Source organism: Rhamphochromis sp. 'chilingali' (assembly GCF_963969265.1).
Source record: "Rhamphochromis sp. 'chilingali' genome assembly, chromosome: 1".
Classification (NCBI taxonomy): domain Eukaryota; kingdom Metazoa; phylum Chordata; class Actinopteri; order Cichliformes; family Cichlidae; genus Rhamphochromis; species Rhamphochromis sp. 'chilingali'.
The window spans coordinates 63,757,608-63,770,758 of NC_137929.1; the positions used below are offsets into that span (position 1 = coordinate 63,757,608).

Below are 13,151 nucleotides of genomic sequence, written 5' to 3' on the forward strand. Positions count from 1 at the left end.
AGAGTTCTGGGTGTTGTCAGTGTTTAAACTCCTGCAGAAACAGATGAACTGAGCACAGACAGCAGGCCCACAGCACTGTAGGTTTATTTCAGTTTTATCTTTAATGGCTGCTTCTGTTTTTGCTGACAGCTCATCTCAGTGGACGAGTTTCATCTTTAAAAACAGTCTTTACATTTCATAGTAACTGGAACATCCAGAGGGCTGTGACTACAAATCAACTTCAACACAGTCAGGCTTTCTTTGTGTTAGCTGGCTCAACTAAACCTGAAACTGCAGTCAGAGACAGCAGGTATCACCGTGGTGATTATCACCTTTCTCTGCTTCAGGCTCTGAGCACGCTCAGATGAAAAGGAGCGTTTCATGTATCATGTGACTTTTCTTCTACACAAAATGGTCCCTGTGAGCGCCACCCAGTCCAATCAGAGACGTTACTCATTGATAACTTCACTAATGTCTCCACTACATGAATACAGGTACATTGGAACAGTGTGATGTGCAGTTTAGCTTCACTCAGTGGCTTCAGCAAGTTACAGTTTAACAAGCTGCACATATGAAACATTTCCTCCAGCAGAGAATCGACATCACAGTGAAAACGTGGCTCTAACAGCTGATTTAAAAACAAAACTCTGAACATGAAATGCTCCTGACCAGGTGATCTTTCACCATCAGTTACCATGGTGATTTAGCCTCTTTCTGACACAGAAAGCTCTGACTTTGAGTGTGACACAGCTCACTGAGACATTTTGTTGTGCACGCCTACTTTTAACTCTTCAAACAAATGAAATCAACACTTGAACATTTTTCACTTTGATGGTTTTGTTTCCACTGACTGTAGTTACATCATTTTGAGCTCAGATGACATATTTATGAAGTTTTTCACACCTGAATCTTTCAATCATCAAGATCTGGTTTCAGTTTTCTCTTTATCTTTGTGAGCTGTGTGTGTTGTTTACCCTCAGTATCCATGAACAGTGTTACAGACCTGGGATCAGTGTTTTTGTTTATAAGATCAAATATGACCTCATTATGTGAGTGTGAGCTGTGGACCACAAAACCTCAACAACACTAATCCTCGATCAGCTGTTTCACTAAAATTACATCCAAGTATGAACTCATCCCATCGTTCATGCATCAATTTGTAGCTGACAGATGGTTATGCACATCCCTGGTTGCCTAGGTAACCCTCTAACCTTAGATAACGCTATCCGGTTGTTCAGTGATGACGCGACGAATCCTACTTCCGGGTCTAAAGTAGTCTGCGTTTCATATGGCTTTTGTGTTGTTAACATGTTTAATGTTTTGTATTTTCTTCTATTTGATCTCAAAAAGCTCCTAAAACAGTCAGTGATCACTGTTGACCTCCCTCGGCTTTTATTACCGCTAATCATTTATTTAAGCTCAGTTTTTAAAACCTTAGGATGTAACTACAGCCCAGCCCATGCAGCAGTATATGAATGACGAATGACTAACCTCGTATTGTGGATGGATTATCTCAGTTGTTCTCCTGGCTGAAGTTTGGTCCTTTTACAGCATCCTGCCATGCCAAGAAAAGTTCACCTCGGTACTCGCTGACTTCACATCAGTGATCAGTTATTGCGTTTAAAAAGTGTAGCTACTCGTCTTTGACCTTGTATGTATGTGTGTTTATGCTCTGATTGTATTTTCCTGCTGCTCACACAGCATTAGAAAAGCCTTAAAACTCAGTGTTCACAGAGTCTGTAAGCCCCAAATGTTTGTATGAAGGACAGAGAACAAACAACAAAGGTCAGTGTGAGAGTGTCTCTGTATTTGAACAATAAACTCTTACTTTGGTTTAAATTATTTATTCTTTCATTTGTGTTGTTGGCAGAGAAGCTACATCATGTGAACTTCATCATATTGTCACATGTCATCACAGATTCAAAAGATGTAATATTTGTGTGTTTGTTATTAACAATCGTGCCCCCAGACGCCAAAACAGTGCCAGCAAACTGAAACTGAAAAAAAAAACTGTAAGCAAAAAAGAAAAAAAAGATGTAAGTGTGAAAACTTTTTTCTTGTCTTAATGTCAATATTTATTTTTCAGTTTCATTTTAAGGTGGCATCGTTTTAACCCCAACAAAACAAAACAAAAATGACAGAAAGTCCATTGAAATCTGAAAAATATTCATTTTCTGTGCATGAACAAAAACTTTACTTTTTACAAGACAGGAAAACTAACAGTAGCTTTAAATTTTTTATAGTGTATCCTCATCCTCAGTATTGGAAACACGTCAAACTGCATTTCCTATAAAATCAAATCATAATGATCGTGGAAATTTCTTGATCTAAATTCTCTTCTAGATTGAGTGGCAAAAACAAGAAGAGCTGCTGTTTGTGTTTGTGCAAGTGCAAGAAATACATATAGCACGCTCTCCATCCTTCTGCTAATGTTTAATGTACTGAAATTAATTCTAATTAATGAAATTAATGTCTAATTAAATTCAAAGAACTGAAGATAAACAGGCCACAGAAAGCACTTTGTCACCTCTGCTGTGATGTTAACTGTCGTGGTGCCTCAGACCTCGTCGTGTGATCTGACATTTACTGTTTGATTTTGTCTGTTTTCAGGCTCTAACTTTACAGGAAGAAACTGTAAAATAATCAAATTATTCATCATTGTGAAAACTTCATCATGAAGCATTTGTGATGAGCTACATTCCTCTGAACCTTCAGTTTGGTTATTTATTTATTTATTTTCCATCCTTGTTCTTAATGCTTTCACCATCACAGCACTATGAACTGTGGGTAATCCCTTCAGGTCCACAGAGATGAGGACTCGTGAAAATGTGCATAAGGACTCAAAGTGTGTGCAGAGAGCCGTCATGCACTTGATAACATGAAATCAGGACGGCCCTGAGCCCTCAGAGGCCGACACAAAGCTGACTGTTTATCTGCACGTCTCAAACACGCCTCCATTTGTCTGCAGGCTGAGTGATCTGACTGAGCTCAGCCTCCATTTTCTACAGGGAGACGCTCAGAGAGGCTTTCACTTTCATTTCACAGGAACAGCTTTGCTTCTGTTTTACATGCAGGTGCTGCACAGAACACACCCTGTTCAACCCGTTTGTGTGACTGACTGCAGCTCAGACTAAAGGCTGGATCAGCTGTTCAACAGCTCAGCAGTTTGTAGTTTGTTTTCATTTTGCCCCGCCTCTGTCAGTGCGCCCCAGGGCCGCTGTGGTTACAATGTATGTACAGTGGGGCAAAAAAGTATTTAGTCAGCCACTGATTGTGCAAGTTCCCCCACCTAAAATGATGACAGAGGTCAGTAATTTGCACCAGAGGTACACTTCAACTGTGAGAGACAGAATGTGAAAAAAAAATCCATGAATCCACATGGTAGGATTTGTAAAGAATTTATTCGTAAATCAGGGTGGCAAATAAGTATTTGGTCAATAACAAAAATACAACTCAATACTTTGTAACATAACCTTTGTTGGCAATAACAGAGGTCAAACGTTTACTATAGGTCTTTACCAGGTTTGCACACACAGTAGCTGGTATTTTGGCCCATTCCTCCATGCAGATCTTCTCGAGAGCAGTGATGTTTTGGGGCTGTCGCCGAGCAACACGGACTTTCAACTCCCGCCACAGATTTTCTATGGGGTTGAGGTCTGGAGACTGGCTAGGCCACTCCAGGGCTTTCAAATGCTTCTTACGGAGCCACTCCTTTGTTGCCCGGGCGGTGTGTTTTGGATCATTGTCATGTTGGAAGACCCAGCCTCGTTTCATCTTCAAAGTTCTCACTGATGGAAGGAGGTTTTGGCTCAAAATCTCACGATACATGGCCCCATTCATTCTGTCCTTAACACGGATCAGTCGTCCTGTCCCCTTGGCAGAAAAACAGCCCCATAGCATGATGTTTCCACCCCCATGCTTCACAGTAGGTATGGTGTTCTTGGGATGCAACTCAGTATTCTTCTTCCTCCAAACACGACGAGTTGAGTTTATACCAAAAAGTTCTACTTTGGTTTCATCTGACCACATGACATTCTCCCAATCCTCTGCTGTATCATCCATGTGCTCTCTGGCAAACTTCAGACGGGCCTGGACATGCACTGGCTTCAGCAGCGGAACACGTCTGGCACTGCGGGATTTGATTCCCTGCCGTTGTAGTGTGTTACTGATGGTGACCTTTGTTACTTTGGTCCCAGCTCTCTGCAGGTCATTCACCAGGTCCCCCCGTGTGGTTCTGGGATCTTTGCTCACCGTTCTCATGATCATTTTGACCCCACGGGATGAGATCTTGCGTGGAGCCCCAGATCGTGGGAGATTATCAGTGGTCTTGTATGTCTTCCATTTTCTGATGATTGCTCCCACAGTTGATTTTTTCACACCAAGCTGCTTGCCTATTGTAGATTCACTCTTCCCAGTCTGGTGCAGGTCTACAATACTTTTCCTGGTGTCCTTCGAAAGCTCTTTGGTCTTGGCCATGGCGGAGTTTGGAGTCTGACTGTTTGAGGCTGTGGACAGGTGTCTTTTATACAGATGATGAGTTCAAACAGGTGCCATTCATACAGGTAACGAGTGGGGGACAGAAAAGCTTCTTACAGAAGACGTTACAGGTCTGTGAGAGCCAGAGATTTTCCTTGTTTGAGGTGACCAAATACTTATTTTCCACCCTGATTTACGAATAAATTCTTTACAAATCCTACCATGTGAATTCATGGATTTTTTTTTTCACATTCTGTCTCTCACAGTTGAAGTGTATCTCTGGTGCAAATTACTGACCTCTGTCATCATTTTAAGTGGGGGAACTTGCACAATCGGTGGCTGACTAAATACTTTTTTGCCCCACTGTATAACATGCTGTGCTTCTGTCGGTGCTGTGCTATTGGACAGAAGTCCCTAATGTAAAGGTCTCCGAGGTCACTGCAGACTGTGCATCATCCAATGCTGAGGGCTAAAAGAGGAGACAGAGCTTTTGAAGCTTGAGATCTATGAATTTGGTGATTTGTTTTAAAAGCAGCTAAAAATATAATCTTTTTAAGCTTGCTTTTGGGTAACTTTTTGTTCTAACATTTAACCATTTTTGTTATGATGTTTGTCCTCAAAGGTGCTACATTAAAAATGCTTTTCACTTACTTTACTATAATGCCATGATTTTCACCAGCATCTTAAATGTACAGCAGACATCAGTCTTACTGATAAAAGTCAGACCAGCAGGGGAACTAAATAACGCCTGATTTTCTTTTCCGGACACAATTTGTAGCTGCACCACAATCCGCCGGAAACGCACCCTGCGCTGTAGTGTGTCTTCATCAAAACACAGCTGAGAAAACAAACAAACATGTTTTACTGGATGAAGAGCGGCAGCAGCGGCGGCCCCGAGCCGGTCGACAGCGTCGGTAACATGTCTAAGAGCGACATACTGAGAGGAATCGTCACCGAGAAAATGAGCACAGCCGCCCGCGAGATCTTAGCGGTGGTGGAGAGGACTGTAGCCGACTACGAGGAGGAGGCTGCGGGCTTCAGGCGAGAGATCGGCCGTCAGAGGAGACTGCTGGAGCTTCTGCAGCCTAACGTCTCTCTGGAGAAAAGAGGTGAGTGGACAAATAAAGCTGCTCGCAGCCACAAAAAGCTGATTTGTAAATTTAGAATTTGCCGAACTTCGTTTAAAAATCGCTGATTTTACGTTTACAAGCTGTTAAACATACAGATGTGTAATTACAATAAAATGTGAATGCAGGGAAAATAATATTAGCGTTATTTGCAATTCGGCATAAATCTCTCTCAGTTTAAATGTAGAGAAGAGCTGATGATTCATTTTTTTTGTTTTTGTTTTTTTTCCCTGAACTAGACCTTGAGGTGTATGAAGCCTCTACTTGAGGTAGAACCTTCAGCCTGGAGTGGTTATTCCATACATTTTTTAGTGCCATGACCTCAGACTTTGAGGGACTAATTAGAATTTCTGCTGCTTCAGGCTGTTCCAGTGAGATGGAGGTCGCCAACAGAAAACATCTGAGACCACCCAACTAAACTCTTCTTGAGCGTGCAATCTGATTTACTGCTTTTTATTATCCACGCTCTCATGGCTGTTGTACAGACTCTTAAAAGCATGTAGCAACAGGCCATATAACCCGTAACCACGCCCTTCTTCTCACAAGATATGCCACTGGGCGTAATGTAGTTATCCTTGAGAGCATAAGAATCTGGTCTAATTCTTATCCCAGATTGTCATTCTTTGTTTTGTTTTGTCTTTTTGGAATCTAGAGTTAATGTTTTCTTATTGGTTTACATAATAAAAACAATGATCAACAGGAAGGAGGGTCTTCGGAGCTGCAGTCAAACACCACAGTCACACAAAGCTGATATATTGATCAAATGTTCTTTTTGACCAAAAAACACAAAGTCCTACAGCCTGATGTGGAGAGGCATGAGGTGGAAGTCGTGCCTGAGGACAGAGAGGAGCAACAGCCCAAGCAACAGACAGGTACGTCTGAACAGTCTTACCATTAATTGTTTTTCTTTTTTTTTTGGGGGGGGGGGGTAGTTCAAGGCTTTTATAAAGAATATTGCAAAATGACACAGGCACCCCATAACATGGGTAACCCCATATATAGGTATATATCCAGAATACAACCAGTTGGCAACCAGATGAGTTCCGCTTATTGGCACAGACTGATTAAGATTAATTGCAACATGTTGGCAGTCTGTCCATGTTTGTAAATTGGCCTCGAGTTATTTGCAAACATCACCAATTTGTCACCAGCAGTCGGTCAAAAGTCAGCCTGACTGTTTAGAAACAATTTGCCTCCTACTGTGTGTTAATAAGGAGGTTCAAAGTTTTTATTTTTTATCACCATGGCCTCATCTGGTCAGAATGCAAAGAAAACTGCTATCAATTAGTTGCCGTATATGTCGGTTTACTTTAGTGTAATCAGTAGTAACTTAAAGGAAGACACGCATGGACTGCTAAGCTCTGAAAGAGAAAACAAGTCATTTAAGTTAATGACTTTAAGTCATTAACTTAAATAAAGATTTAAACTGAGAACTACAAATCAAACTCACCTAAGCTGCCGCTTGTGTGGGAGTGAAAAGAGGGCATGAAAGTGAGTGCAGTGCTTATATACTGTGCGCCAGGCGAGTTCAATTAATCAAATTATTACTAAAGCAAACTGACTAAACCACATGTATTGTGTCTTTGTCGTTCATATGATTCAAATTAAAAACCATAACAAAAAGTGAATTCTGATGTATCCAGGTGTGAAGGACACTGAGAGCCTGGCCCTGCTTTGGTACGACGACATTGATGACGATGAAGAGGAGCAGGAGTTGGTGCAACCAACAAGTTCCCGACAAAAACGAGAAGATCTAAAGGACCCAGATTATAAAATGCCGTCAAGGTTAGAAAAAACACCACTTTAAGGAACAACAAACTGTAGAGGTTTGTGATATGGCCAACAATATGTGGATGGTCCCCAAGTTTATTTGCATTTGCTTTATAGTCTTTTATGACACTGACTTAGTTCCTGCATTTTCGCCAGAGTTCCGACTATCAGGAAGAAGCCCGGCAGACCTCGCATCAGTGACATAAAGAACCATATAGATCTCAGAGTCCGCATCCTGGAGGACTCTCACACCAATGTGCTCTCTAAGACGGGTATGAAATGAAATGTTAGTCATTAAGGTTTTGTATTTGTCTGTTATGTGGTACAGTGTTAGCCGTGCTATTAATACCATTTTTTCTTTGTTCCTAATTCAAAGCATTTTCCAATGCTTACAAAAATATTTAATTACATTATTTATCATCAGAAATAGTCAAAGACTGGCCAACTAATCACTTGAACTAATGAATACTAGGGCAAGGTTTGGTTTTACTGACTGCCTAAGGACTATTGATCTTAAGATGAATTTCTTCTGTTCCAGTATTCAAGAAGTTCCCAGCACACGACCTGAAGTGCCCTCTTGGTCTACAGGAAGCTGACTTCCTGGACCTGTTGAAGTCCACCTTTCCTCAGCTGGCAGATGATGAACCTTTTGACTTGTTCGCAACTGACAGAAGCCGGAGGCTCCAGCCCCTGAAAGTGAAGATTGTGACTCCAGAGGAGATCCACATGTTTACTGGAAACTCTGCCCTCTACATCCGCCTGAAGGTAGACGCTGTACCTGTTTGTGCTGCTTTTGCCTCTGACATTGGTAGGATTTTGATAATTTTGCTTCTTTATACCACAATAACAGATTTAAAATGTAACAATCATGATGTGATTTAAATGTACACTTTAAGATTTTACAAAAATGTTAAAGAAATTTTAGCTATTTTACTCTCAGTTAACATAAGTGCTGATAATAATTTGGAAATGAACTCTTACAGACTAGTGAGGAGGGGGAGAAAGAGTTTCCCGCTTCACCAACAAACGATGACTGTCCATCCAGCGATGCTGACATAACAAAAAACAATGAAGCTGAACTCCAGTCAAGGTAAAAATAAAAACGGGTATAAGGATTTGTGTGCTCTTGATTGACCAACGATGTCAAAAACAAGACCCTAGAATGTTGATGTAAATCTAGACGCTGGATTGTGATAATTCAATGAAAAACATGAAATTTAAAAAATTACTGAGGGAACAAATTCTGATCTAACGAATACCAAACCCAAAATTCTGTGGTTCAAGTTCTCTAATGGATAAGTTTGTTGTTTTTAGTTATTGCAAGTAGACGAAACCTATGGCTTTTATTTACAGACGCTCAGTACTTAAAAACTTAACTTTAACCGTTTTGTTCCACAGCAGCTCTGATCAGCATACAGACAGTCCCAGTGTGGACATGCTGGCCAGCAGCACAACATCACAAAAGCAAGACCTGCCAACAGATGAAGAGGCCTGTGAGAGGGAAGTGGACAGCAAAGATGAACACAAAGCCTTGGCTGTAGACAAATGCTTTAAACCTGTTTCTGAGCTCCAGGTGACAAAAAAGATGAAGAAACAAGTGCGCAAAAGTGACATGAAGGAGATAGAGAAGAGTAAAATAGCCTGTAAAGTGTGTGGAGTGTGGTACTTGAACCTGGGCAGCTTGATCAAACACACCTGGAGTCACCTGGAGGAGCCACAGGGTGGTTGTGGAGTTTGTGGAGAGCAGTTTGAATCTGTGGATGAGTTAAAGAGACATATCAGAATTCACCAGAAAACTCACGACTGCTCATATTGTGGGAAATCTTTCTTCTCCATCGTTGGTCTTAACAGCCACATTTCTCTGCACACAGGAGACAGGCCATTCAAATGTAAGATTTGCAGCAAAACCTTTGCTTACATGTCTGGTCTGAATGTTCACCATTGGGTCCATGTGGAAGAGAAACCACACAAATGTGACATTTGCCCAAAATCCTTTGGTTTGAAGGCGCAGCTCCAAGCTCACAGCAAGACACACACCAGCAAAGACAGATACGTCTGCAATATCTGTGGAAAGTCTGTCTGTGACCTTCGATCTTTGACCCGCCACAAGTTCACTCACTCTGGAGAGCGGCCGTATGGCTGCCAAATCTGCGGGAAGCGTTTCAAACTTTCCGGCATCCTGAAGTCCCACGAGAAGATCCACATGGCCAGGGAGCGACCTTTTCTCTGCCATGTCTGCTGCAAATCCTTCCTGTCAAACTGCAGCCTGATGACTCACATGAAGACGCACAGCAGCGAGAGGCCGCACGTCTGCGGCGTGTGCAGCAAAGGCTTCGTGTCCAACGGCGAACTCAAGGGTCACATGCGAGTGCACACTGGTGAGGCACCGTACGGCTGTTCTGAGTGCGGCCGTTTCTTCAAACGCAAGACTTACCTGACCAACCACATCAGGAGCCACTTGGGCATCAAACGGTTTGTGTGCGCGATCTGTGGGAAGGCGTGCTCTCGCCAGGAACACCTGAGGGTCCACATGAGGACCCACAACGGAGAGAGACCGTACCAGTGCACCATCTGCGAAAAAGCCTTCACCCAGAGCCACTGTCTGAAAACGCACATGAAGAGCCACCAGGTGGAGGAAAACTCTGTCCCCAGTCCATCCACAACCTAAACGACACTGAAAACAACAACTTTTTTTTTTTTTATCATAATATACTTACAGATACAGTTTGTTTTTTTGTTTTTTAATCTGTGAACTTTATATTTCATTTTTTTAAACTGGAAAAAGTGTTGTGGATTTTTTTTTCTTCTTTTTATAACTTTTTGTGCTAAAACACGTGGTTCTTAGATCATCATGTCACTTACAGCAAACATGTAGTCTGGTGATCAACAGTTCTACTAAATTGTTATTTGTTTGGGCATCAAGACCTAAGTTACTGAAGGACTCCGCAGTTGTTTTAAAGGAAAACGCACCTTTGAGTGTTGAAATGCCAGTGTACTCGGAGGCGGGGTTTTGAAAGTAGCCAATCCGAGAGCGTTGTTCATCTCTCTTAATTGCATCTCCAGCAGATGCAGTCCAGCGTTCCCACATCATACATGTAGCTATCTCGAGTGTTTTTCATTTTGTTCTTAAAGTCCTGCATCCCCAGATTTATATATTCAGGGTTTAAACTATAAAATCATTTTGTTTTACCACATCCAAAATTCAAGGTTTTTCAAAATTCACGGGTGCTCTTGGACCATAACCCCCCATCAATTTCAGGGCTCAAATGTACACTTTAGATCAGCATATAATTGTAAAAGTGGGCAGTCAGAATAACAAAAACCAGTAAAAAGCTTTAAAAAAAGCCAAACATCTGCTGCCACCCAGAACTCCTCTGTATTCATACAGCGTCTTTCATCATAGCAGCCCTAACAGCATTACCTGCTGCGGTGCTTGTATCTACTAGGGCAGGAAGTGGAGGTGCTTTCCACCACAACGAGTCTCAAAATCATTTATGTTTGTGAGCTACAGTTTGACTGTAGCTGTTCCTTACCACTAAACTATAGGGAGTGCAGAATTATTAGGCAAGTTGTATTTTTGAGGAATAATTTTATTATTGAACAACAACCATGTTCTCAATGAACCCAAAAAACTCATTAATATCAAAGCTGAATGTTTTTGGAAGTAGTTTTTAGTTTGTTTTTAGTTTTAGCTATTTTAGGGGGATATCTGTGGGTGCAGGTGACTATTACTGTGCATAATTATTAGGCAACTTAACAAAAACAAATATATACCCATTTCAATTATTTATTTTTACCAGTGAAACCAATATAACATCTCCACATTCACAAATATACATTTCTGACATTCAAAAACAAAACAAAAACAAATCAGCGACCAATATAGCCACCTTTCTTTGCAAGGACACTCAAAAGCCTGCCATCCATGGATTCTGTCAGTGTTTTGATCTGTTCACCATCAACATTGCGTGCAGCAGCAACCACAGCCTCCCAGACACTGTTCAGAGAGGTGTACTGTTTTCCCTCCTTGTAAATCTCACATTTGATGATGGACCACAGGTTCTCAATGGGGTTCAGATCAGGTGAACAAGGAGGCCATGTCATTAGTTTTTCTTCTTTTATACCCTTTCTTGCCAGCCACGCTGTGGAGTACTTGGACGCGTGTGATGGAGCATTGTCCTGCATGAAAATCATGTTTTTCTTGAAGGATGCAGACTTCTTCCTGTACCACTGCTTGAAGAAGGTGTCTTCCAGAAACTGGCAGTAGGACTGGGAGTTGAGCTTGACTCCATCCTCAACCCGAAAAGGCCCCACAAGCTCATCTTTGATGATACCAGCCCAAACCAGTACTCCACCTCCACCTTGCTGGCGTCTGAGTCGGACTGGAGCTCTCTGCCCTTTACCAATCCAGCCACGGGCCCATCCATCTGGCCCATCAAGACTCACTCTCATTTCATCAGTCCATAAAACCTTAGAAAAACCAGTCTTGAGATATTTCTTGGCCCAGTCTTGACGTTTCAGCTTGTGTGTCTTGTTCGGTGGTGGTCGTCTTTCAGCCTTTCTTACCTTGGCCATGTCTCTGAGTATTGCACACCTTGTGCTTTTGGGCAATCCAGTGATGTTGCAGCTCTGAAATATGGCCAAACTGGTGGCATGTGGCATCTTGGCAGCTGCACGCTTGACTTTTCTCAGTTCATGTGCAGTTATTTTGCGCCTTGGTTTTTCCACACGCTTCTTGCGACCCTGTTGACTATTTTGAATGAAACGCTTGATTGTTCGATGATCACGCTTCAGAAGCTTTGCAATTTTGAGACTGCTGCATCCCTCTGCAAGATATCTCACTATTTTTGACTTTTCTGAGCCTGTCAAGTCCTTCTTTTGACCCATTTTGCCAAAGGAAAGGACGTTGCCTAATAATTATGCACACCTGATATAGGGTGTTGATGTCATTAGACCACACCCCTTCTCATTACAGAGATGCACATCACCTAATATGCTTAATTGGTAGTAGGCTTTGGAGCCTATACAGCTTGGAGTAAGACAACATGCATGAAGAGGATGATGTGGACAAAATACTCATTTGCCTAATACACTCAACAAAAATATAAACGCAACACTTTTGTTTTTGCTCCCATTCCCCATGGGATGGACGTAGAGACCTAAAATTCATCCCAGATACACAATATAACCATCCCTCCCAAACAGTGGTCACAAATCAGTCCAAATGTGTGGTAGTGGGCACATCTGCCATATTGAGATAATCCATCCCACCTCACAGGTGTGCCACATCAGGATGCTGATCTGACATCATGAGTAGTGCACAGGTGTACCTCAGACTGCCCACAACAAAAGGCCACCCTGGAATGTGCAGTTTTGTCTCACAGCAAAATGCCACAGATGCCACAAGCAATGAGGGAGCGTGCAATTGGCATGCTGACAGCAGGAATGTCAACCAGATCTGTCGCCCGTGCATTGAATGTTCATTTCTCAACCATAAGCCGTCTCCACAGGCGTTTCAGAGAATATGGCAGCACATCCAACCGGCCTCACAACCGCAGACCTCGTGTAACCACACCAGCCCAGGACCTCCACATCCAGCAGGTTCACCTCCAAGATCGTCTGAGACCAGCCACCCAGACAGCTGCTGGAACAATTGGTTCACACAACCAAACAATTTCTGCACAAACTGTCAGAAACCGTCTCAGGGACGCTCAACTGCATGCCCGTCGTCCTCATCGGGGTCTTGACCTGACTCCAGCTCGTCGCCGTAACAGACTTGTGTGGGCAAATGCTCACATT

General features: G+C 42.3%; 1 protein-coding gene across 3 annotated transcripts; it reads left to right on the plus strand.

The window, feature by feature from the left end:
• Positions 1–5,254: 5,254 nt before the first annotated feature.
• LOC308410911 (uncharacterized protein) lies at positions 5,255–10,207 on the plus strand. Of its 3 annotated transcripts, none has more exons than XM_080904589.1 (7): positions 5,255–5,564; positions 6,283–6,454; positions 7,226–7,367; positions 7,509–7,624; positions 7,891–8,117; positions 8,336–8,442; positions 8,751–10,207. In XM_080904589.1, exons 2-7 carry the CDS (start codon positions 6,346–6,348, stop codon positions 10,018–10,020), a joined length of 1,971 nt encoding a protein of 656 aa, XP_080760715.1. In that variant the 5' UTR covers positions 5,255–5,564; positions 6,283–6,345; the 3' UTR covers positions 10,021–10,207. The 3 variants fall into 3 exon arrangements, with proteins under 3 accessions (XP_080760715.1, XP_080760713.1, XP_080760714.1); XM_080904587.1 differs by having other exon boundaries at positions 6,374–6,454; XM_080904588.1 differs by having other exon boundaries at positions 6,374–6,454; positions 8,754–10,207.
• Positions 10,208–13,151: the final 2,944 nt, after the last annotated feature.

Excerpts from the sequence above, each read along its gene's own strand:
- LOC308410911 (XM_080904587.1), top strand. The coding sequence starts at position 5,312 with ATGTTTTACTGGATGAAGAGCGGCAGCAGCGGCGGCCCCGAGCCGGTC. Across the intron at positions 6,455-7,225 it reads ACAGCCCAAGCAACAGACAG|GTGTGAAGGACACTGAGAGC; the intron begins GTACGTCTGAAC and ends TGATGTATCCAG. Across the intron at positions 7,368-7,508 it reads GATTATAAAATGCCGTCAAG|AGTTCCGACTATCAGGAAGA; the intron begins GTTAGAAAAAAC and ends CATTTTCGCCAG.